The sequence below is a fragment of the Polypterus senegalus genome, chromosome 15 (assembly GCF_016835505.1).
Source record: "Polypterus senegalus isolate Bchr_013 chromosome 15, ASM1683550v1, whole genome shotgun sequence".
Lineage (NCBI taxonomy): Eukaryota > Metazoa > Chordata > Cladistia > Polypteriformes > Polypteridae > Polypterus > Polypterus senegalus.
In genome coordinates, this window is record NC_053168.1 from 10657997 (window position 1) to 10682667 (window position 24671).

At 38.8% G+C, this 24671-nt stretch overlaps 1 protein-coding gene across 2 annotated transcripts in view; it reads right to left on the bottom strand.

The window, feature by feature from the left end:
- The window catches only part of glb1 (galactosidase, beta 1), a 119618-nt gene that overhangs the window by 24398 nt on the left and 70549 nt on the right, over window positions 1-24671 (bottom strand). For both annotated transcript variants that reach the window (XR_005630797.1, XM_039737706.1), the window contains exons 12-15: window positions 15203-15292; window positions 13862-13975; window positions 12775-12906; window positions 8966-9205 (exon numbers count right to left, since the gene is read on the bottom strand). Coding sequence is in view for 1 of the 2 variants with exons in the window: in XM_039737706.1 (XP_039593640.1) it covers window positions 8966-9205; window positions 12775-12906; window positions 13862-13975; window positions 15203-15292 (576 nt within the window). In the remaining variant the exon portion in view is untranslated. The remainder of the gene's footprint in view (window positions 1-8965; window positions 9206-12774; window positions 12907-13861; window positions 13976-15202; window positions 15293-24671) is intronic.

Consider the following 24671-nt stretch of genomic DNA (forward strand, 5'->3'; position numbering starts at 1 on the left):
GCATTTAGCATCTTGTAAAATGTGTGAAGCTTTGTATATGTCATTCGGCAAGGTCATCATCAAGGTAGTAAAGGGTAGTGCAGACTCCACCGGGAAAACTCTGAATAATGAAAGCCACATTGCCAAAAGGAAAAGTCCAGGTCAAAGTGTTTTTTTCTTCTTCTCTTTTTCTTGTTCTCATTTCAAAGGCACCCAGACTAAGCAAAGTGGCTAGTGACTCTAAAGTGACAATGTAGGAGAGTGTGCGGGTGTGTGGAGCATTCATAGTTGTCTTGTGTCAGTAGAATTGGTAGCTTCTCCTTGTAATGGGTATTCTGAATTTTTCATACATGTGGGTCTCCTTGCATAGTCTGTTACTTTAATAGAAATTGCCACTGTGGAAAATATAGACATTCGCATCTTTGGTTCTAATCCCTAATAGGCCCAAATTTTGATATTATCTAATTCAGGAAAAAAAATATATCAATATGTGCTATTGTCTGTTTTTTTTTGTGTCCAGTCTCTAACTCATCAGTATGATGTGTCCAGAATCTCTGCCTAAGGTAGTGAAGAACCATATAAAATCTTTGAAAGTTGTTCACGTCCAGGGTCCTCCCTGCATGGAGATTGCATGTTCTCCACATGTCTCCATGGGTTTCCTCCCACAGTCCAAAGAGACATGCAGGTTAGGTGGATTGGCGAACCTAAATTGGCCCTAGTGTGTGATTGGGGGTGTGCGTGGATAACACCAATTAGTAATTTATTTATTTAACAAGTCCATTACTAATGTATATAATTACTACCTTTCTTAAACATTTCATTTTGGCTAGTCTACATGATTTATTTTTACCTTTTCAAACTTTGTAAAACGTTACCCTTTAATCTCCAAGCTGCCTAATATGACCCAAATCCTCTTTGTAGCTACTTCTGTTTCTTGCATGGAAACATCAGGAGGAATAGCATTTCATGGTGTCCATAATCACTTCTGTACTGTTACTCCTTGACCATTTTACCTGCTCAAAAGCTGAAATATAAACCTATTCAGTTAAAGTTTTGGCTTGTTATAATAGTTCTTAAGCTTCTGTAAAAAACCTAAATTGCCCTCTTGGGATAAATAAAAGTATTAACTAGCCAATTGAAGATCTAAGAATATTCTACGCCAGATGCTTTTTCTGTTGATCTTGCATGCTTTATGGGTCACACGGTGAAGACACGACAGCCACTGCATCACAGACTACATTAAGTTTTGTGCGGATACCACAGTTTCCACAAAGACAGTGTACCGTTTTCCCCAATAACAAACCATGGATCACAAAACAAGTCAAAGTCCTACTAAATAAAACGAATAGAGCCTTCAGGTTAAGGATGAAATTAAGCAGGTGCAGTCAGAATTTAGGAAGCAGTTCCATGAGGTGAAAGCCCACTGCAGAGACAAACGTGAACACCGGTTACAGTAAAATAGTGTGAAAGAGTTGTGGAATGGGATGAGGACTGGCTAGAAGTTGGCTGTAAAACATGCAGAGGAAGAGAAAAGAATAGAGCAAATGAAGTGAAGCAGCTCTTTAACAGGTTTGACTCATTCTTGTCAGTCCACCCCAAACCATGTATGTATGTATGTAGCAAGCTTATGGAGATATCAGTCCATAGTAGCCAGTGTGGTGGCATATACTGCAGTCTCCTGGGGATGCAACGTGAGCTCAAAAGAAGCACGATGCCTGAGCAAAATTATCAGGAAAGCCTGTGTCATCACAGGAAGCGGTTGTGGAAAGGAGGATGTTGGCAAAATTGAATGCCGCCATGAAAAATCCCCTCCACCTCCTCCAGGAGGCACAATCTTGGAGCACTCTTAGGCACTGGCTCATTCCACCACGGTGTGCTAAGGAGGATCTCCAAGGGTCTTTTTTGCCCTGTGCTATCAGGCAATTGAATGCTTCCACCCAAAGCCTTAAATTCATTTTGCAACTTCTGTACAATATACTTGATCGATTAATTGTATTATTTGTCCATATGCTTGTTTTTTTTATGTTTCTGCTATTGTATGCATCTAAATTTCCATTTGGGAATAATAAAGTTTATTTAATCTAATCTAATTGGCTTAACAATTTAATGGTTTGTCTTCTACATATTACAAGGTTGCCTTTTCTTTATCTTTTTTCTTATTGTCTTATTAATGGATTTAGATAATTTCTGTATAAAACTATCCTACATTTTATGAAATATTATGCTAAATCTACCCAGGTTCTCTTTATCCATGTTTTCACCTAGGGGTTTACCCTCACTTGTTTCCTTCAAACCTTTCTGCACCACCTCAAAGTGTCCCTCTACGAAATTAAATATGAATTGCTCTTGTTTTAGCAAGTTCTGGAAATGTTCTGTTTCTGTCTCTGTCACCTATATTGCTTAAGCACAAGTTTATGTCATCTTTACTTTTAAAAGGCTGAAATAACAGTTAATTCCTAGAACAGTGCAACTTTCAATATTAAACCAACCACAAGTGCAAAGTGTGATTGTTTCCACATTTAACAGGTACTGGTATGAAACTTATATACAATCACACAGGAAGGGAACCAGCAAGTTTGACATTATGCAAACTACATATTAAAATACAGAAAAAAAGACACAAACACCATTTATTACGATAATCTCCAATTATAAAATATTACCACCTCACCACTCATTTGGCCCACATAACTTTTTATATCTGACAGGTTTTTGGTCGGTTAGTTTCAATTTTAAACTAAGCAGTGAAACATTCCCAACAGGGCGCAGTGGTGGTTCTGAGGCTTAAGGATCTGTGCTGGTATTTGGAAGGTTGATGGTTCAAATCCCATTACTGGCAGAAAGGATCCTACTTCGTTGGGCTATTGAAAAGGCCATTAACCTGAAGATCTCTCCGGGGTGCCGTACAATGGCTGACTCTGCACTCTGACCCCCCCCCCAAAGGTCAAGCGAAAAGACAATTTCTCCTCAGGGATTATTAAACTGTTATTTGTTTATTGATTGATTTTCAAGTACCTCATATTCAAATACAGGGTGGCTAAGAACCAAAGCCTATCCTGAAAAAAGCAGGCTAGGATGAGATGCCATTCCACTGGGGGGCACACTCTATTCCATGTATTCACCAGGTCAGTTTGAAGGATGTGGAGGGAAACCAACATACTAGGGCTGGGCGATATATCAAAAATTTATCGTTACCGAAATTTATGACTCTCATCGACGTCATTTTGCCCATGTCGGTAAATTCGGTATTTAAAAAAAAAAGAAAAGGCATGTGCAGGTTGGCGATGTTCCTGTCCCTTTAAGACGCTGTGCTACGTTACAGACTTGACGGGGTGGAGTCACTTGACTCTACTACCTGTAACTAGACGAGACACGGGTGAACAAATGGAGGACGATTTAAATGTTGAAGCAGCAGCGACGAAGGTAGAGCTGGTGGAGGAGGAAGAGGAGACGCTTGTTAACAAAAAAAATGCATCATCAATCGTTTGGCAACATTTTGGATTCAACAAGGATGATATTGATCAAAAAATTGTTAAATGTAAACTCTGCAAAAAGACTGTTGCGTCAAGTCAAGGTAACACAACCAACCTCTTCCACCACCTGCAGCACAACCATGTGATTCAATTCGAAGACATAAAAAAAGCTCAAAGTGAGAAGAGATTAGGAGGACCAGCAAAAACGTCTTCCTCCACCAGGCAGCGGTCAATAACCGAAGCATTTGCTAGTACTCAACTATATGAGCGAACTTCAAAAAGATGGCAAGAAATCACAAATGCTATAGGCTACCACATAGCAAAAGACATGGCTCCTATTGCTACAGTGGAACGCAACGGGTTCAGACACTTCATGAAAATAATTGACAAGAGATACAAACTCCCATCACGAAAATATTTTTCAAAAACTATCATTCCCAGCATGTACAGCACAGAGAGGAAAAAGGTTGCTGCTGAATTGAGATACGTTAAGCACGTTGCAGCCACATCCGATCTCTGGTCCAGCCGCACAATGGAGCCGTATATTAGTCTCACAGTTCATTACATCGACAACAAATGGGAGCTGCGTACCAGAGTGCTCGAGACGGCCTATTTTCCATCTGATCACACGGGGGAGATGGTTGGACAGGGGTTGAGAGCGATGCTGTCTGCATGGGACATCAGTGAAGAGGACCTTGTTTCTATAACAACTGACAACGGCCCAAATATTGTGAAAGCTGTCAAGCTCAATAAATGGACACGGGTGCAATGTTTTGGGCACAGGCTGCACCTGGCAGTCGGTAAGTGTGTACATCTTAATATATTTGGGTGGTGACATCTGGTGTGTTTTAAAGTGACTTTAATTCTGTGTGTCATATTCAAAATTGAAAGTATTAATGTTTGAATAATGTTTATATAGGCATAAAAATACTTAAGCCTGCTGAGCAGCAGTGTATCCAGAAAGTTTTTACAGAAGACTTATTGTGAGCCAGTGTTGATCATGTTGTGCTGTGCAATGTAGCAAAATACATGATTTTTAAAATGTTTTATTACTGTGCCAACCCTTTTTAATTTTGTAAATATGGTCTGAGAGGTCTTATTTAATTCTTACTTTATTTTGCTTGCTTTATTTGAGAATTAGACCATGAATTGGGGTGATGTTGGGTGTGAAGATTTGGATAGATATGCTACCTCAAGGCCTTAGCAGAGATAGGCCTTTGTCCATGATGGCATTACATTTGCACAATCATTGTTTACTTTGTGAATAGCCAATGTGAAACATATTTATTATTAAACTATTTTGTTTACAAGGGATACACATTTTTTAGAGAGCATGGTTACATATTGTATCCTACACTTTTTATTTTGTTCAGTTAATAAATCTTAACCACTAAAAGTACTTACTACTATTGTCTTCATTTATTTTCAGTGACATTTTACAGTCCTTTAAAGTGGTAATAATATAATTGCAATGAATAGGTCTAGGGGGAATAATATTATCAAAATAACTGGAGGAACTATGCTGCCTGCCACAGCCCCATCAAATGAAAAAAAAAAAAAAAAGTTTGTTTTTTTGGCACTTGGGGTGGTTATCGTCCATTTATCGTTATCAAGGTTAACTGCTCAATTTATCGTGATATTGATTTTAGGCCATATCGCCCATGTTTACAACATACTAGAAATTCAGAGAACACACAAATTCCACATGGACGGTAACTGGGCCTGCATTTGAACCTGCACCCATGGAGCCAAGAAGCAGTAATAACACAAAGCACTGCCCTTTCTAACTGAGTATATTAGACAGGAGTAATGAAATAATTTTTTAATTATTTTCTGCCTCTTTTAAAGGCAAAATAATATACGTAATCTGAAGCTAGGAAGAAACTGTTGTGAAGGGCAGCCGGGTCCCATGCCCGGCAGGGACACCCCTGTTGCTTATGTTCCAGGGGAGCCACCATGGGTAGTCCAGTACCTCCCACGGGACACTTGGTGGCAGCCTCCATGGCTGACGGTGATTCCCCAACCACCCGCAGGGCTCAATGGGAGATGGAGTCCTCAACAGCCTGGTTGGGGGCTCGGATGGCCGCTAGGGGGAGCTGCATGGACTCAGCAGCCTGGCTGGACAAATCTTCAGCCCCACCCGGAGGTGCAATTAGGACCAGGTGGTCAAGCACCTGGAACACTTCCGGGTGGGTTGTAAAAAGGGCCAGCCACCACCACTCAGGGAGCCAGAGTCGGGAGGAGGAGGACTAAGCTTGAGGAGGAGTGGTGGTCAAGGAAAAAGGATTGTGGGTTGGGTTTGTTGTGCTTTGGGACTGTGTTTGGGCTGTGTGGCACGGGGAAGACGTGTCTCACAGCTGAAGAAAATTAAAAGTCTTTGTACTTTTTATACGTGCCTCCGTGTCTATCTATGTCGGGTCAGGCGCCTATATAGCGCCTTTGTTACACTGTTAAATCCTGTATCACACCAAAATCTGACCTTTAATGGTGAATAGGTAAGTAAACGACAGAAAATATCCCTTTTAGACAACCAAAGGTAACTGTTAATACTTTTTCCTCAGTCTCTGACCTTACTTGTTTCACACTCAGCCTACACAGAGTTGCCTATTTATGGTTAGGCGAGATATCCATATGTGACTGATATTATCAGACAAACTCAGGACCAAGCATGTACCTACTTAGGAAGATAGCAAATATATTTTTCAACAATCACGTATGTTTAAACAGACAACCTTGAGTTTAAATGAAATGGTGCAGGCGAATGCTAACTATCTGAACTGCCATTATTTCTTTACAGGTTCCTGTATCTTTTCCTTTTTCACCTCAATCTGAGCCATTTTACACTGTACATTAGCTATGAATCAAGAAGATAAATACAGCTGTACTGATTTTTTATACAGCTATTAATTTACTATAATGCTACTGTACTTTATTATATGATAAGAAATGAAGGAATGCAATTAACTTTCATTACTTTAACCTAGCCACAGGGGATGCACAAACCAGCGTGTTTCTTCGTGCCGGTTACCAAACCCGAATAAATGGGGAGGGTTACGTCAGGAAGGGCATCCGGTGTAAAATTTTGCCAAATCAATATGCAGACAATAATACAAATTTCCATACTGGATCGGTCGAGCCCTGGGTTAACAACGACTGCCACCAGGGTGCTGGGAGAAATTGGGCTACTGTTGGCCGAAGAAGAAGGAGAAGAAGAGGGGGGAGACGTGTCCGGAGGCAGGAGGAGGGGAGAAAGGTAAAGAGAGTGGAACTGAGGGTAGGAACTTTGAATGTTGGCAGTATGACTGGTAAGGGGAGAGAGTTAGCAGATGTGATGGAGAGAAGGAAGGTTGATATATTGTGCGTGCAAGAGACTAAATGGAAGGGGAGTAAGGCCAGGTGGAGCGGAGGTGGATTCAAATTGTTCTATCATGGTGTGGAAAGGAGGAGAAATCGAGTAGGGGTTATTCTGAAGGAACAGCATGTCAAGAGTGTTTTGGAGGTGAAAAGAGTGTCAGGCAGAGTGATGATTATGAAGCTGGAAATTGGAGGTGTGATGATGAATGTTGTTAGTGCATATGCCCCGCAAGTTGGCTGTGCAATGGATGAGAACGAAGATTTTTGGAGTGAGTTGGATGAAGTGATGAGCAGTGTACCCAAGGGACAGAAAGTGGCGATTGGAGCGGATTTTAATGGGCATGTTGGTGAAAGGAACTGTGGAGATGAGGACGAGATGGGTAGGTATGGTGTCAAGGAGAGGAATGAAGAAGATCAGATTATATTAGATTTTGCCAGAAGGATGGACATGGCTGTGGTGAATCTTAAGAAGAGGGAGGAACACAGGGTGACATACAAGAGATTAGGAAGATGAACAGGTAGATTACATTTTATGCAGAAGAGTCAATCTGAAGGAAATTAAAGATTTAATAACATACCTGTGCTTCACATGGAGGTGTTTAGGAGAGATGACAGTGGAGTTTTTAACCAGACTGTTTAATGGAATCTTGGAAAGTGAGAGGATGCCTGAGGAGTGGAGAAGAAGTGTACTGGTGCCGATATTTAAGAATAAGGGGGATGTGCGGGACTGTAATAACTACAGGGGGATAAAACTGATGAGCCACAGCATGAAGTTATGGGAAAGAGTAGTGGAAGCTAGGTTAAGAAGTGAGGGGATGATTAGCGAGCAGCAGGATGGTTTCATGCCAAGGAACAGCACCACAGATGCGATGTTTGCTCTGAGGATGTTGATGGAGAAGTTTAGAGAAGACCAGAAGGAGTTGCATTGCATCCTTGTGGACCTGGAGAAAGCATATGACAGGGTGCCTTGAGAGGAGTTGTGGTATTGTATGAGGAAGTCGGGAGTGGCAGAGAAGTATGTAAGAGTTGTACAGGATATGTATGAGGGAAGTGTGACAGTGGTGAGGTCTGCGGTAGGAATGACGGATGCATTCAAGGTGGAGGTGGGATTACATCAAGGATTGGCTCTGAGCCCTTTCTTATTTGCAATGGTGATGGACAGGCTGACAGACGAGATTAGACAGGAACCCCCGTGGACGATGATGTCTGCTGATGACATTGTGATCTGTAGCGAGAGTAAGGAGCAGGTTGAGAAGACCCTGGAGAGGTGGAGATATGCTCTAGAAAGGAGAGGAATAAAGGTCAGTAGGAACAAGACAGAATACGTGTGTGTGAATGAGAGGGAGGTCAGTGGAATGGTAAGGATGAGGGAGTAGAGTTGGCAAAGGTGGATGAGTTTAAATACTTGGGATCAACAGTACAGAGTAATGGGGATTGTGGAAGAGAAGTGAAGAAGAGAGTGCAGGCAGGGTGGAATGGGTGGAAAAGAGTGTCAGGAGTGATTTGTGACAGACGGGTATCAGCAAGAGTGAAAGGGAAGGTCAACAGGATGGTAGTGAGACCAGCTATGTTACATGGGTTGGAGACAGTGGCACCCCCTAACAGGAGCAGCAGAAAGAAGAAGAAGAAGAATTAACTTTCATTACTTTCAGGTCATCACAGGTTGGGGAGCATGCACTGCGGCAGCGCGTTGCCGTATCCACCACACGATGGAACAGTTCAGGATCCATGACAACTCCCCAGGCAGACATGCGGTCCAGTCCCACATTCTGGAAATGACTATCTATCTGTTGTAGCCAGGTGTGACGCGGGCATTTCCCTTGGCCTGGTCCAGCAACTCAGGTTCTCGACAATGAGCCGGATCACCTTTGGAGAATCGTGCCACATGGCCATCATGCCATAACTGATGCTCCCTCACAATGCAGGTAATGTGTCTCATTTGGGACACCAAGGGCAACACAAAGTCAAACCAGTGGTACCAAAGGATTCTCCAAAGAGACACAGTACCAAAGGAGTCCGTTACTTTCTCCAACATTATTTTTATCACAATACATTTTTAATTTTAATATGCACAACTTTTTAAAAAAGAAAACAAACTGAATGCCCACAGTTGTTAAAAAGTTACTATAATACAGTAATATTTTGCATGCAGTACATACCTTCCGCCACTCAGGAAACTGGATGTAAGTATCCTGTGGAAGATCAGGTATTCCACTGGGAATTTCAAAACTACCCCTATAGAAAGCAGGGCTGGTGAGATTTGCAGGTGCCACCGACCTGTGGTTCAGCTCTTCTGCTTTATTTAGCAAACCTCTGCCAATGACTTCATCAATGTTCAAAGTATAGATGTGCCAGCCAGTCAATATGTCTGCTCCCAGGGTTAAATTGGACACAAGACCCTGTGGAAGGAAAAAAAAAGCAGATGAACACTGTACACTTAAAATGATCTGTGAATTGTGTGTCAGTAAGATGTCTGTGTGGAGTAATGTGCATCCTCCGCACGTCTGTATAGGTTTTCCTCCAACATCTCCAAAGATATGAGGATAAGGTTAATCAGTGATTTCAAACTGGCCCATGTGCGAATGTTACCTGGGACAGACTAAACAGGGCTGTTTCCAGCTGCCTTACACCTTGTGCTGGTGAGGCAGGCTCCAGGCAACTGGGACTCAGAATTGGACTAAGTGGATTAAAGAACAAATGATTTGCAGGTAAGCATTAAAGGGAATCTGCCAAGAAACTGAGCATAAGAGAGATAGACATTCTACAGTCAGATTCAAATATGCAACAGTCTGCAACGTACATGTTGTGTTGCTTGTTTTGTTTTCTTAGTAGGATTGTAAGAAGAATTACATTGTCATAAAAAAAAAATCAAGTTGCTAAATAAAGTCCACAAGTGCTTGCTTTGGGTGCAGCAGATTTTGTAATACAAATTAAAATGCTTTCAGCTTTTAGTTTCAAATAATTTACTTGCAAAGACTTCTTTGCAGTGGAGTCTTTAACCTCTGAATGTTTACAAGTACACTTTGGCTCTGTAACAGCTAAAAGATCTCATTTATTGGCTGTGTACTGATTGGTTTGCTTAGCTATAGGTCAGAAATGATAACGGCTGCTTTTGTCCAAGTTTTATTTTCCCAGTCATAATGCAATGTGAAAAACAAGTAATAAGAAGACAGAATAAGTAAGGTGAATAAAAACAAATATTTGTTTTTATTAAAACATTGGAAAGAGAATTAAGAATCCTAGTTAACAATGTTTGCAAACATCACCAACAAAATCCAAATTAAAGCACTAAAAATATGGTGAACAATTACATATTACATTATATATATTTTGAATACAGTTAGTTCGATAAGTGTTTGGACAGTGACACAATTTTCATAATTTTGGCTCTGTAGCGCCACCACAATAGATTTGAAATAAAGCAATCATTATCTGATGAAAATGTAGACTTCCAGCTGTAATTTAAGGGGTTTACCAAAAATATCATATGAGCCATTTGGGAATGACAGACATTTTTTATATACATGGTCTCCCATTTCCAGGGGATCAAAAGTATTTGGAAATTTGACTGACAAGCTGTTCCATAGGCAGGTGTTTCCTCATTATTTCATTAACTATTAAGCAGGTAGAGGGTCTGGAGTTGATTCTAAGTGTGGAATTTGCATTTGGAAGCTGTCACTGTGAAGTCTCAATAGAGATCCCAAGAGCTGCCCAAGCAAGTAAAAACAGGCCATCATTAGGCAAAGAAAACAAAATAAACCCATCTGAGAGATAGCAGAAACACCAGGAGTGGTCAGCTCAACCATTTGGTACAATCTTAAAGAAAAGGAACACACTGATGAGCTCAGCAACACAAGGTCTGGAGAACTGCAGAAGACAACTGTGTCCCAGTGCCACTGAAATGAAGGGATTGTGTTAAAACATGCTTTAGCTGCCGCACATTTTTATGCAATCTTTTTGTTCACCCCACTGAATTAAAGCTGAAAGTCTGCACTTCAACTGCATCTGAGTTGTTTCATTTAAAATTCATTGTGGTAATGTACAGAACCAAAATTAGAAAAAAGTTGTCTCTGTCCAAATATTTATGGACCTAACTGTATCGCTGCCAAAGTGTACAATCAAGAGAATACTTCATGAAAGTAAAGACAGAGGGTTTACCACAAAGTGCAGACGACTGGTAAGCCTCAAACACAGGAAGGACAGACTAGGCATGGACAGAAAACATTTGTTTAAAATCCTGTCCAGTTCTGGAACGATTTTCTTAGGACAAAGGAAACTAAGATCAATGCATACCAGAATGTGAGAAGAAACTGCTCATGATCTGTAGCATATCACATCACCTGAGAAACATGGTGGAGGTAGTGTTATAGCCTGGGCACGCATGATTGCCAATGGAAGTCAGTCACTGGTATTTATTGATGATGTGACTTCTGGCAGAACAGGATGATTTCTGAAGTCTCCAGGGCACTATACTGTTTGCTCAGATTCAGACAAATGCTGCAAACTGATAGGACGACACTTCACAGTACAGATGGACAATGAGCCAGACATAATGTGGAAGTAAACCAAGTGCTTTTCAAAGCAAAGTAGTGGAATATTCTTCAATGACCAAGTCGATCAACTGACCTCAACCCAACTGGACATGCACTTCACTTGCAAAAGGCAAAACTGAAGGCAGAAAGGCCCAACGAACAACCAGCACCCAAAGACAGCGGTAGTAAAAGCCACCAGTAGGTGGGGGACCCAGCACTTGGAGATGGCCATGGATTGAGAATTCTGGCAGTCATTGACTGGAAAGGATTTTCAACCTAGTATGGAAAATGATCATTATATTTTCGTTATGTTAGTCAGGTCGGGGCTATCTAGAAAAATGGCCGTCATTCCTAAATGGCTCATACAATCTTTTTGGTAAACCCTTGATTGCTTTGTTTCAAAACCATTGTGATGGTGTACAGGGCCAAAATCATGAAAATTGTGTCAACCTTCCAAATACCAAATGAACATACAGTAACTGTTTACATTTTAAATTTGAAATAATTTTAAGATTGCTCCCTTTGAAGATAATCATTGTTTTTTTATGACCCATCTTACATATTTTTTGTGCACAATTCATTTAAAAGCCATAAGGAATTCAGTCCTCTGTATTCGAGTTGTGTTATTTTGGCATGATAGTTGTATTCATTAGTAAATATGAAAATATATTCTTTTTAGAAAGAAAAAACGGAATGTCTTTTATTCGACTCGCTGCACTCCAATAATTCTTCCAAGTGCACCTCATCAGGAGCATCTTGCTTAGAAGCTCATGTTAACATATTCATTTAGATATATAATGCGTAGGTGGATCTATCCAGGGTTTATCTGTGGAAAGTCCCTTTGTCCCTGTTTACAGTGAAAGGCAGACATATTTACTGCAAAGCATACTGTTTCTGACAAGATGAAGTACTGCTTACTAAGAACACTCTGAAACACCTCCTGCCTATCGAACACGCTGCCTTTTGAACTCCTACAGATGTTTATTTCACAAGCATCAGTGCAGATCAGGGTGATTTCTATGTGTCCATTCTTTTCATGCTGCCTAACTACGATCTAAGAGGAATTAAATAACTTTGGAGGCGTTGGGACAAAACACAGAGTGCTGGGAAAAGAAGCCAATGCAGACACAAGAACACCACAAACTTCACAGAGACAACCTGAACCATGGACAGAGGATCTGTAAGGCAACAATGTTACCAACTCTGCTGCATTCTTAGGTAAAACAATATATATAAATTGATAAAAAGGTTGGAATGACACCTTTTTAATGTAAAGAAAATGAATGCATAAAAATATTAATTTCTATTCACCATTGGCAACAAAACACATTTAATTTCATAACTTAACAGTGTTCCAAACCAACTGAGACATTAAATAATACCACCTAGTTTCAAAAAAGGAAATCTTTCTGCGCTGTAAACATTTAATTCATTACCTTGAAGTCATTGATATATTTTCCATAGTTAATTCTGCCCATGTTCTCTACAAGAATGTCCAGCTGACCACCAGCTTTCCCAGTTATGTTAATGGATAAAATTTTATCACGCTCAAGAATTCCAGCAGGCACCTGAAAAGCACGTTCATAAATTAATATCAATAAATTTAACAACTTTGATAACAGAATATCCAATATATGCAGATAGTTCATGGAGAACTATAGATTCACTTCATTTTTTTTATTAGTTAGAAGATCATAATTCATAACACACACACACACACATCTAACTACAGATATAACAATTGAAAAAATATAAACAGATTGACATAAAGTGACTAGCTAACAAGTTTAACTATCTAATCTTGACTGTCTTTAAAATGTATCTGAAGGGACTAATGCCGTCTTAAAACTATTTAAAAGTAAGTAATACAATAACGCTAAAATAGTAAACACATGCTAGGACACAAACATGTAGCCACAACAGATAAACAACATCAACATTTATTTATATAGCATATTTTCATACAAAAAGTAGTTCAAAGTGCTTTACATAATGAAGAATAGAAAAATAAAAGACACAGTAAGAAAATAAAATAAGTCAACATTAATTAACATAGAATAAGTAAGGTCCGATGGCCAGGGTGGACAGAAAAAACAAAAAAAAAACTCCAGACGGCTGGAGACAAAAATAAAACCTGCAGGGATTCCAGACCATGAGACCACCCAGTCCCCCTCTCAAGATGACCATCTAGAACAATAAATCTTGCGTCATTAAGTTGTCAGGTATTTTTTTCTCTGACACAAAGACAATTTCATAATCACAGCAACCACTTATAAGAGTAGGTTAAATGTGAATGTCACTGCGTGGTTGTCAAGATATGTTGGCTATATCAGAAAACTTGTGTTGCGTTAGGCGTGTAGGCCAAGTTGGCTGACAGAGAAATCAACTGCTTTAACAAATGCTTCTCTAAAAACAAGCAGGAAAAGAAAAAAAAATCATCCACACAACCACATCCCTGATCTTGTAAACACTAAGAGAAGCATTAACAAGACTAATAAATACACAAAAGCTGAAAGTACTCACCCCATCCAACGTTATGTAAGCCCGGTCATGAATACCATTTAATGGTGATGACAGAGGAGTAGGGTTAATGTAGTCTTTGGGCAGTAGAGTCCGATACAGTATGAAGCCAAAATTCTACCAAAAAAAAAAAAAAAAAAAAGAAAGATATATGCATATACATTTTGGCTGATAGGAGTTGCTCACGCTTCGTCCCCAAACCCAAATGATGACCAAAACATAACAGAAGTGACAAAAGAAAAAGGTTTTATTAACCAAAGCAGGTGAACATTCAAAATAACTCCCTATAAACACACAGGAGCTCATAAACAATAAAAACGTAAGCCTTTTGGCCATTCTTTTTACCCCTTAGCCTCCTTTCCTTGTCTAACCACTTAGCAATGGTCTACTCCCAACTCCAAGGTCCCAATTATACTGACTGTAGGGGCTTTTTATGCCCGGATCAGGAAACCCATCCAAGTAAGCGCTCACTACTGTTTCCGGGATATCTAGTCAGTGCTCAAAGGTCTGCAGGTACTCCTGAGGTGCTCCCCCTAGTGGCACTAGGTTTCCAGCAGACTTCTCCCACCATGATGTTTAACTGGGGAGGGAGAGACCGTCTGTCCTCCCCAGTACTCTATTGATTTTAACCCCCCAGTGTGCACTAGTGGCATGGGGGACATTAACAAGGGTAACAAAATAAAATAGTTGTTCCCCATCCCACTTTCACAAAATATTATAAATATATTTATATACACACACACATAAACACAAATATATATATATATATATATATATATATATATATATATATATATATATGTATATATGCATCACTTTGAAAAAAATAAGTACTAGTGAAAATGTGCTGGTGAAAGCTTGGTGGTAAACTGCCATGGTGCCCAAAGTATCATTGTGAATGTTATGTGTATGCCCCTTTAGTCTCAAGCAAATATGCAACTATTTGTTTTCTTATAATGTGTGATGTCCTGACTACATAAAGTTGATCTAATTAATGGATTATTCATTTGTTATTTTAATGAATGCATTCTCAAAGAAGGAAACAATTACTCAATTGGTTTAAGTGTAACAGTTTATTTATTTAATAAATTGAAAAAAAAATATAAAAAACACAGACATAATATATATTTTATTGCAAACAGCAGTATAGCAAATAGAAAAATCAAAACAGATAACATAGCAGAAAGGTATTCAAAGCTGGAAGGACTGCTAAAATTTCCCTTGGGACAAGTAAAGTAGTACAGCATCTGGCTGTCTGCTGTCTACTGTCTAAGTCAATAAGCCATAGAATCACACTTTGTGAAGCTATTTAGGTTTCGTATGTATTGTTTAGATAATTCTTACCTGATCCAAGTCAATGAAAGTCAAAGGAAAGATGCTTTGGACTGGCCCAGAGAAAGATATGAGATCAAGTGCTGAGGAGACTGTCTGAAACTAAAAATGAGGAAAGATGAGTAAACAACATTTTAGGAACTCATTTCAAATATTCAGAATGTGTCTACTTTATATACTGTATGCATACAAAACAGAAATGCATTCAGTAATTTAGATGGTCAATTTCTGCAGATCTTCTTCATAAAATTAGCATATATACTTACTATAACAGTGCTATTAGTTTCTCCTTAATTATTGTGTAACTGCCAATCTTAGAAAGTTAATTATTTAAGTTAATCTCATATTAGTACATGCTCAATTTGAATAGAATATAATCTTCTTTCATAGTCATAGACTATGGTATAGTCATTTAACCCCTGTAAGTTAATATACAATAGATCTTTCTTGCTATAACGGAGGTGCAGTGTGTTAATTGAGTCACTTGTTGTTTAGGTCCCAATGCTAGAATGGACTGAAAGACCCGTTTACAGCATGAAAATGAGATAGGCATACAGTGTTCTGACCGTTTAGAAATGGTTCAGCTGTATGAGAGAACTTAAAGAAACAAACAAGATATGAGCCTTAAACAGAACTTTTCTTGCAATACCAATTTTTTCTCTCGCTCCCTGTGTGAACTGTTTTACATTGAATTTTTACTAAAGTTTTCAAAATGAAGATATTTTGTCTGTGGAATAATTTCAACGTGTCAAGCTTTTTGCCAGAATCCCATGAAGCATACTGAAGCTGCAGAACTTTGGTAATTTTGGGTAAACACAGCTACATATTGTTAACACAAACAAGAAAAACTATTTGGAGGGATATTGCTGTATTTTAAACTTTCATTCAGCTCTGTCATTGATACTAACAAAAACAGTGAGAATAAAAAACTACTTCTATTACAGTATTTGGATTCACATTAATGACACATTTCTTACTCTATAAACAACATATTACAATTATATATATACATACATACATATATATATATATATATATACATACATATATATATATATATATATATATATATATATATATATATATATATATATACACACACTCACCTAAAGGATTATTAGGACCACCATACTAATACAGTGTCTGACCCCCTTTCGCCTTCAGAACTGCCTTAATTCTACGTGGCATTGATTCAACAAGGTGCTGAAAGCATTCTTTAGAAATGTTGGCCCATATTGATAGGATAGCATCTTGCAGTTGATGGAGATTTGTGGGATGCACATCCAGGGCACGAAGCTCCTGCTCCACCACATCCCAAAGATGCTCTATTGGGTTGAGATCTGGTGACTGTGGGGGCCATTTTAGTAGAGTGAACTCATTGTCATGTTCAAGAAACCAATTTGAAATGATTCGAGCTTTGTGACTTGGTGCATTATCCTGCTGGAAGTAGCCATCAGAGGATGGGTACATGGTGGTCATGAAGGGATGGACATGGTCAGAAACAATGCTCAGGTAGCCCGTGGCATTTAAACGATGCCCAATTGGCACTAAGGGGCCTAAAGTGTGCCAAGAAAACATCCCCACACCATTACACCACCACCACCAGCCTGCACAGTGGTAACAAGGCATGATGGATCCATGTTCTCATTCTGTTTACGCCAAATTCTGACTCTACCATTTGAATGTCTCAACAGAAATCGAGACTCATCACACCAGGCAACATTTTTCCAGTCTTCAACTGTCCAATTTTGGTGAGCTTGTGCAAATTGTAGCCTCTTTTTCCTATTTGTAGTGGAGATGAGTGGTACCCGGTGGGGTCTTCTGCTGTTGTAGCCCATCCGCCTCAAGGTTGTGCGTGTTGTGGCTTCACAAATGCTTTGCTGCATACCTCGGTTATAACAAGTGGTTATTTCAGTCAAAGTTGCTCTTCTATCAGCTTGAATCAGTCGGCCCATTCTCCTCTGACCTCTAGCATCAACAAGGCATTTTCGCCCACAGGACTGCCGCATACTGGATGTTTTTCCCTTTTCACATCATTCTTTGTAAACCCTAGAAATGGTTGTGCGTGAAAATCCCAGTAACTGAGCAGATTGTGAAATACTCAGACCGCCCGTCTGGCACCAACAACCATGCCACGCTCAAAATTGCTTAAATCACCTTTCTTTCCCATTCTGACATTCAGTTTGGAGTTCAGGAGATTGTCTTGACCAGGACCACACCCTAAATGCATTAAAGCAACTGCCATGTGATTGGTTGATTAGATAATTGCATTAATGAGAAATTGAACAGGTGTTCCTAATAATACTTTAGGTGAGTGTGTATATATATATATATATATATATATATATATATATATATATATATATATATAGTAACTTAAGTTGTATCTGCTTTCTTACATATTATTCTATCCATCCACACAGCCATACCACTTCTAATCTGCTGATCTAGTTTAGGGTCATGGAAGCACAAGGTAAGATCCAATCGTAAGTGAGAGGGATGCAGTGTGGTTGATTGGGGTGCCCATGCAGTTGTTTTTTTTATGTGGTGGCGATTTAAAAGGCAATTTACATAAATCCAATGAACAAACCAAAAGTTTATGATGATATATTAAAAGACTTCTTATGAAAGTAGTCAATGCACTAGACAAGAAACAAAAAAATAGACAAAAACCGAGTTCTTAGATTTTCCACCATTTTTAAATTGTGTTTTACTAATTAATTTCTTCATTTGTAAATTGTGTTATCAAGCATTATATCAGTACTGCTCCACTCATTCTGGCAGGAGACACCTAAAATCTTCCATTTCATTCTATCATCTCCATAACATTGCCCGCCTCCGTCCATTTCTGTCCTTTAACGATGTTCAAACTCTGGTTCATTGTTTCATGATGTCTCGTATTGATTACTGTAATTCCCTCTTCATTGGCCTCCCTTCAAAATCTATACAGAAGCTACAGTACATTCAGAACTCTGCAACCAGAGTTCTCACCCACACAAAGCGTTCTGCTCACATCTCCCCTATTCTCTCTCAGCTTCACTGGTTACCGGTTGGTTCCATCAAGGATTAAATTCAAGATTCTGCTCCTCACCTTCAAAGCCCTACATAACCTTTGCCCTTACACTCTGTCGCTCTCTCATGTCCTCAAGCATTAATCTCCTTACTGTCCCACGCACCAGACTCTCCACCCAGGGGGCAGGTCCTTTAGTGCTATAGCCCCTCAACTCTGGAACTGTCTTCCTCAGTCTCTCTGAGATTGCTCCTCTTTCTGCACTTTTAAATCTCAACAGAAAACTTTCCTCTTCTACAAACTTTTGTCATTTGTGTAATTTTTTATTTTTATTTTTTTTACTCTGTATGTAAAGCGACCTTGGGTTTGTGAAAGGCACTCAATAAATGTAACTTATTATTATTTTTATTATCATTATTAATGGGGAGGTCAAATAAATCTCTGAGTTCCCAATGCTAGAAATTAATAGATATTGCGGCTTTTCTCTTATTTTACATTTAACACTAGAATTACCAAAGCCTATGAAAAAAACTTGTAAATCTGTCCAACCTTAAATCCCTTTGCACCTCTCCGTCAGTGTCTTTTGTCTTGTAAATGTGTCGATAAGCAGCCTGCTATCACATCCCCCTACCGACGCACAGTTTTCTCAGCTCAAGTCTGTTTACCTGTGTGTCAGTTGCTTAGAGTTGTATAGAGTGACAAGTCAAGAAAAATTACACCTTTTATAAATATATCTTTTTCGTAAATATATCGTTATTTGGAACACATGCATTTCATGTGTGTTACATGTCTACAACAATCTATGTAAACACATCGTTAAAACAGAAAAGTTTTTCATGTTTTAGTAAATAATTAACAAAATGTAGACATGAAACGTATAATGTGCTAAGCCTGAAGTCCAAATACCAAATAAACACTTTCACAAAAGGTACAAATACATTCAAGAATATATCTGCAGAAAAAAACCCACGTTAGGGTGCAACATTGACACCCTTTTGATACGACTGCTTTGGTGGCGCAATGGTAACAACTGTTGACTGGTAATAAAAACTTCACGGGTTTGACCCCGGACGACTCCGCTTTGAGAAGTGAGCTGCTCTTATTCTTACTACTTTAGAATAAAAACATACATTTGATTTGAGTCTGTAACAGCCAGTGTAAATTTATGGTACTTGTAAAGATTAGCCTTGTTTTTTTTTTTTAATTCAGTTTTATTCTCTCAGTCACGTTCACACACCCCACGATCCGACACTGCTGCTTTCACATAAAGACGTCCTATAACAGAGGTGGACTCAGATGATGACGAGGGTTCTACATCGGAGAAAGAATGCATGTCGCTCTTTTCATATCGCTGTACTTTGTATATGCACACGGGAAGCTCTGCAGTCTACTTCTGACTTTATCGTAGGGGAAGTAAGTAAATAAATGAAGGTAAATAACATTCGATCTGGCTTTTATATACAAAGTACAGCGACGGCAGCTTCCACCTGCAGCTATAGACTCTTCAGTATGCGAGTGACTCTCCACGCTAGTGTTTAGATCTGAACGGTGCATGTGCCCAAAACATTAACATTTATATGTTACTTACATAAAAGCCAGATTCAATGCCATTTAACTTGATTTTTTTTTACTTACTTCCTACAGCATAAAGTCATAAGACGACTCTTTTTTGGGCACATGCACCGTATGTTTAGCATAACTTTCAGCTCCATCATTTGGATAACATAAAGGACAGCAACCACCACAACTTCAACAAGACCCCTGTGAATACCATTTTTTGCTCAGGTAACACTTGCTATTTTATAAAGGTACATCGTACATACCAGATTACTAATGATGAATCCGTTTTAAATCATCTGAGTCTGATGACACTGAAGACAAGATAAGGTTAAAAACTGCAGATGTACAATGTCCTTTATATTGTTTAGGGACAAACATTGAGACACATTTTTCCTTAATTTACCTCTCAGCTCCATTGTTTAAAATTACAAATCAAATGATTCAGACTTGATTAAAGACCACATTGCTGACTTTTATTTAAGGGGATTTGAACACTCTTTTCTGCATGGTCCGCCATTTCAGGGCACCATACTGTTTGGGACAGTTGACGTCAGAGATGTTTGTGACCACTCAGGTGGGATCCATTGCCTCATAAGATACCTCGGCTTGATTCTACCCTTTGGAGTCTGTAGTTGTTTTATTCTTCAACAAGAGCACAAAAGCTGTGCCAATGAAAGTCAAAGAAGCCATTATGAGACTGAAAAAGAGGCATCGGCAAAACTGTAGGATGACTTAAATCAACTCATTAATCATTCATTAAGAAGAAAGAATGCACTGGTGAACTCAGAAATCACAAAGGGACTGCTAGGTCACGAAGACTGCCACTGCTATGACAGAAGAATCATCACACTGGTAAAGAAAAAGCACCAAACACCTGTGTGACACAACAGAAACAATCTTCAGGAGGCTGATGTGGATGTGTCAGAGATGACTATCTGCAGAAGACTTCATGAACAGAAGCAGAGGCCACAAATCACAAAAACAGGATGGCCATACAGTTTGTGAAAAGGGCTTCAAAGATCCTGTAGAAGTCTGGAAAAAGGTCTTATGGACAGACAAGACAAAGATGAACCTGAGCAGAGGGATAGCAAGAGCAGTGTGGAGACGAAAAGAAACTGCCCAAGATCCAAAGCAGACCACCTCTTCTGTTAAACATGATGATGGCGGTGTTATGGCTTGGGCATGTATGGCTGCCACAGGTTCTGACACACTTCACCTCTTTGATGGTAGAACTGCTGACAGCAGATACACAATCACTTCTGAGGTGTATAGAAACATCTGCTCTGCTCAAGTACCAGTAAATACCTCCAGTCTTAGTCCTTCATAATAATTCAGAAAGCCTCTCTCTGTATCTTTTATTCTCTGTGATCTTCAGGGGCTGCCTTCTCGACATACCCACAAGCAAAAAGGCACTGGGGAGGTTGCTTTTCATTTTAAACCACCACTGGTCTTCAATGTTTTACAAACACAAATAGATCAAGCGAGCGCTAAAGAACATTTCAGTTTCTCAGCTTTGCATTTTTCCAACTATTATTAGCTCTTGTATGTAGAACATCAGGTGCATAATACTGATTTAGCAAGTATACATTTACATATTGGCAATGGAGTTGCTTTTGGGTAATGTGGGACTGTTCTGCTACATAGGGGTCATCCTGCGTACAGGAGGTGGTTTAGGGCAGGGCAGTGATGGAAGAAATTCTGGGAGCTTCTCTCCATTCTGACTTCTACACACTTCTCTGTCATTGAAGGGAAATGTTTATGAAAGTTGTGCGAGGAGAAGTATGGTACAGTATATGGAAGTAAAATGTGCTTCATAGATGGAAAACGAAGCAAAAGTGTAAAAAACAGAGATCAGAATAATCAGTTGCAGGTATGAAGCGTCATGGAGTGAGAGGTAGATGAATACAGACTTGTGGGAAAGACTTGGTATGGAGAGAAACAGACTACAGTAGCGGAGGATGATTCTGTAAAGAGGCCCTGTGTTAGAGATGCAGGAGACGAGACCAAGATGGAGGTCAAAGAGGACATTGCTGGAGGTAGTGGATGACATGAGAACGGGTCTCTCACCAAAGGACGCCCTGGAGAGTAGAGAGTGGAGGAAGATGATCTGTGGGGACAACTGTCCAACCTGGGTAAGCCTGAAAAATGATGATGATTAGCTACTGTTAGAATTTTTTTTCTTCTAATTTTTACATATTGAAATCACTTCTCTTTCTTTCTCAGGATCCTCCTGCAGCATTGTGAGCCAATCGAAGGACAACACTTCTGAAGTGACTCAAACATTATGACGCCTCCATGAGTTCACAAAAGATTGTGGCTTGAATAATGTAGAGTTGTCAAGGATGGGCTGGGCGGCCATTTGGCCATGATCAAAATGCTTTATATTATTGAACTACTGAAGAACGCTGGCCCCAAAAGGTTTATTGTCACTTGGATCTGTCTTTCCCTTACAATGTCACCTGGCTATAGCTACTATAAAAATGACAAACTAATGACTCTGACACATCATCATGTGTGCAATGAATAGATAATGGTTTTACGTTTCTCTAAACATTATTTAAATGTTTTTTAATATAATAATTATTGATTTCAAAAGTATACTTTATTAGCATCTATTTGGTTATCATTATAATTACATAAATATTTAAGATAAATTGCAATTTGTAATATATAAATGTATAAAATATGCTTTTAATAAAAATATTATTCTTGAAAAGCATATTCAACAGCTACAAAACTAATGAAATTGTAGTGATCCACTGTGCCACATTAAGTTAAAGAAAATGTACAGAGGAATTTTAGGAACTGAATTCCCGTCTATGGTTGGCATTCTGTTAACTGTATGTTATTCTGTATATAAGTGAAGGGTAATCAGGGCTGTATTAAAAATCACTAACACAAATTTTACAGCTCAGACAATATGTGCCATTTTACTGGGAGCCTCTCTTAAAAGAGCCGTTATGCTCCTATAGGGTTTCCAGGCTGTTATCAGTGGTCTGCCTGTTTATGTCGAGGAGATGCAGGGGAATCTACAAGTCCCCCGACCAGGCCATTACTTCTCCAAAATCACTAAGGGGATATCCCCGAAATGCTACTTACAAGAGCTGTGGCTGCTAGCTTCCTTTTCAATCAAGGTAATATCCAGAGCAGGGCTGCTACGCTATAACATACCTTACTCATTTAATTGCACAGTTTTAATCTTAGTGAAAAGAGGCTATAGGTTTTTATCACCTTGGTTAATTGTTCCAGTTATTTGTGTCCACATGCACTGACCTGTACATCTCCAGGACTCTTTGAATAGGTAAACTTATTTTCACCTCATTCATGCTTACCGAGCACCACTTTAAGTTGCTGCCTACTACCATTTTCTGTTAATGCAAAACAAGAGACGTGCTCTCGGAGGCTTGTTAGTTTCAGGACCACAATAGCTATGAGACTTTAAATACTACGCTGTTACCACAAACCCACAGGATAAAGTATCTCTGCCACTGCAGTGTGCAAGAAAGCTAGCAAAGTTACCGAGATACAGGTCTTAAAAGAATGCAAGTAAGATCTGTCAGCAGAATGGAACTGCATTAAAGAAAGAGAGAGTTAAAAAGATACAAATAAAAAAAAAAGTTATTGGGAAGGGATTTTTTGAAGAAAGAAAAAAAAAAAAAACCTTAATGACAAAATATTTCTTCACATAAACAAGCTGCTTCTTTTTGAATATGGAAAAGACTGTTGAGGTTCAACACACCAAACAGGTTATCTTACACCTTCATCAAAATAATATGGTTAAAAATTCAAACAAGTATAACACTTCACAGCTTTCAATGATTTTAACTTTACACCATAACATCAATTATTGTTGTCAAATCCCATCCAAGTGTTAGCCAGAGCCGCTAAACAAAAGTAACAAATACAACATGCAAATATTTCGTGCAGCTTGATCTTTTCCAGTTTAACCACATTATCATAGGAACCTTGTGGGTTTTTAAGCCTCTCTGCACCTGTTCACCATTTGCAAAAAAGAAACTTTAGCAATAATATTTCATGCAGACATTTCTGAAAGCAAATCTGCACTGTACAGAGTTTACAAGAAAGGGAAAAAGTTTCATTGATTTCAGGTTTCAAACTGCAATTCACTTTGCAAGCAAATTCTTATAATAAAAACAGCAAATACAATGCAATGTCTTTTTCTTTCAAGACAATCCTTCAGTAAGAAGGTTTGCACCATCATAAACACTACTCTATGCACATTCTATAGATAAGTGTCTACTTTAAATAAGTAAAAAGGAACAACGTGACTACTATGTTGAGAAATTTTGCATACGTTTTAGCATTTATTTGTGTAATTGCATGAAAGTAAATTAGAAATGTTGCCCAGTAATTCAGTTAATAATAAGCCATGTTCTCCCACAAATTTACCAATGTGAGTCTGGTGTTAACTTTTTAATGGATATTCAAGCTCAATACATCCAGAACTGGGTAATTACTGAAAGAAATGATTTAAAGGACATGTGAAATCAATGGGTAGCTTTATTTATCTCATCGACCAGGCTATTTGTAGATTTTAAATTACATCAAGCCAAAAAATGAGCATTTTTTTCTATTTCAGATAAATTTGCACACATTACAAAAACTTAATGGCCACTTGAACAGATGATTGAGGTATTTAAATAAATTGTTTAGAAATTCTGACAGCTTCCACATGTTTGAGAACTGACTATTATCTGCCTTAGGTATTAGACATGTGTGGCAAGCTAAAGAAAAATGGTTTATACATGTTCAAAATCTGATCCAGTGCAGATGAATAAAAGAGGAAAATTAAATCTTCCAAAAGAGGGGAATAAAAGAGTAAAAAAATCATTGCATGGTTAGCCTGTGTTAGACAGATACAGTAGATGTACACACGGAGGAAAGTGTCTA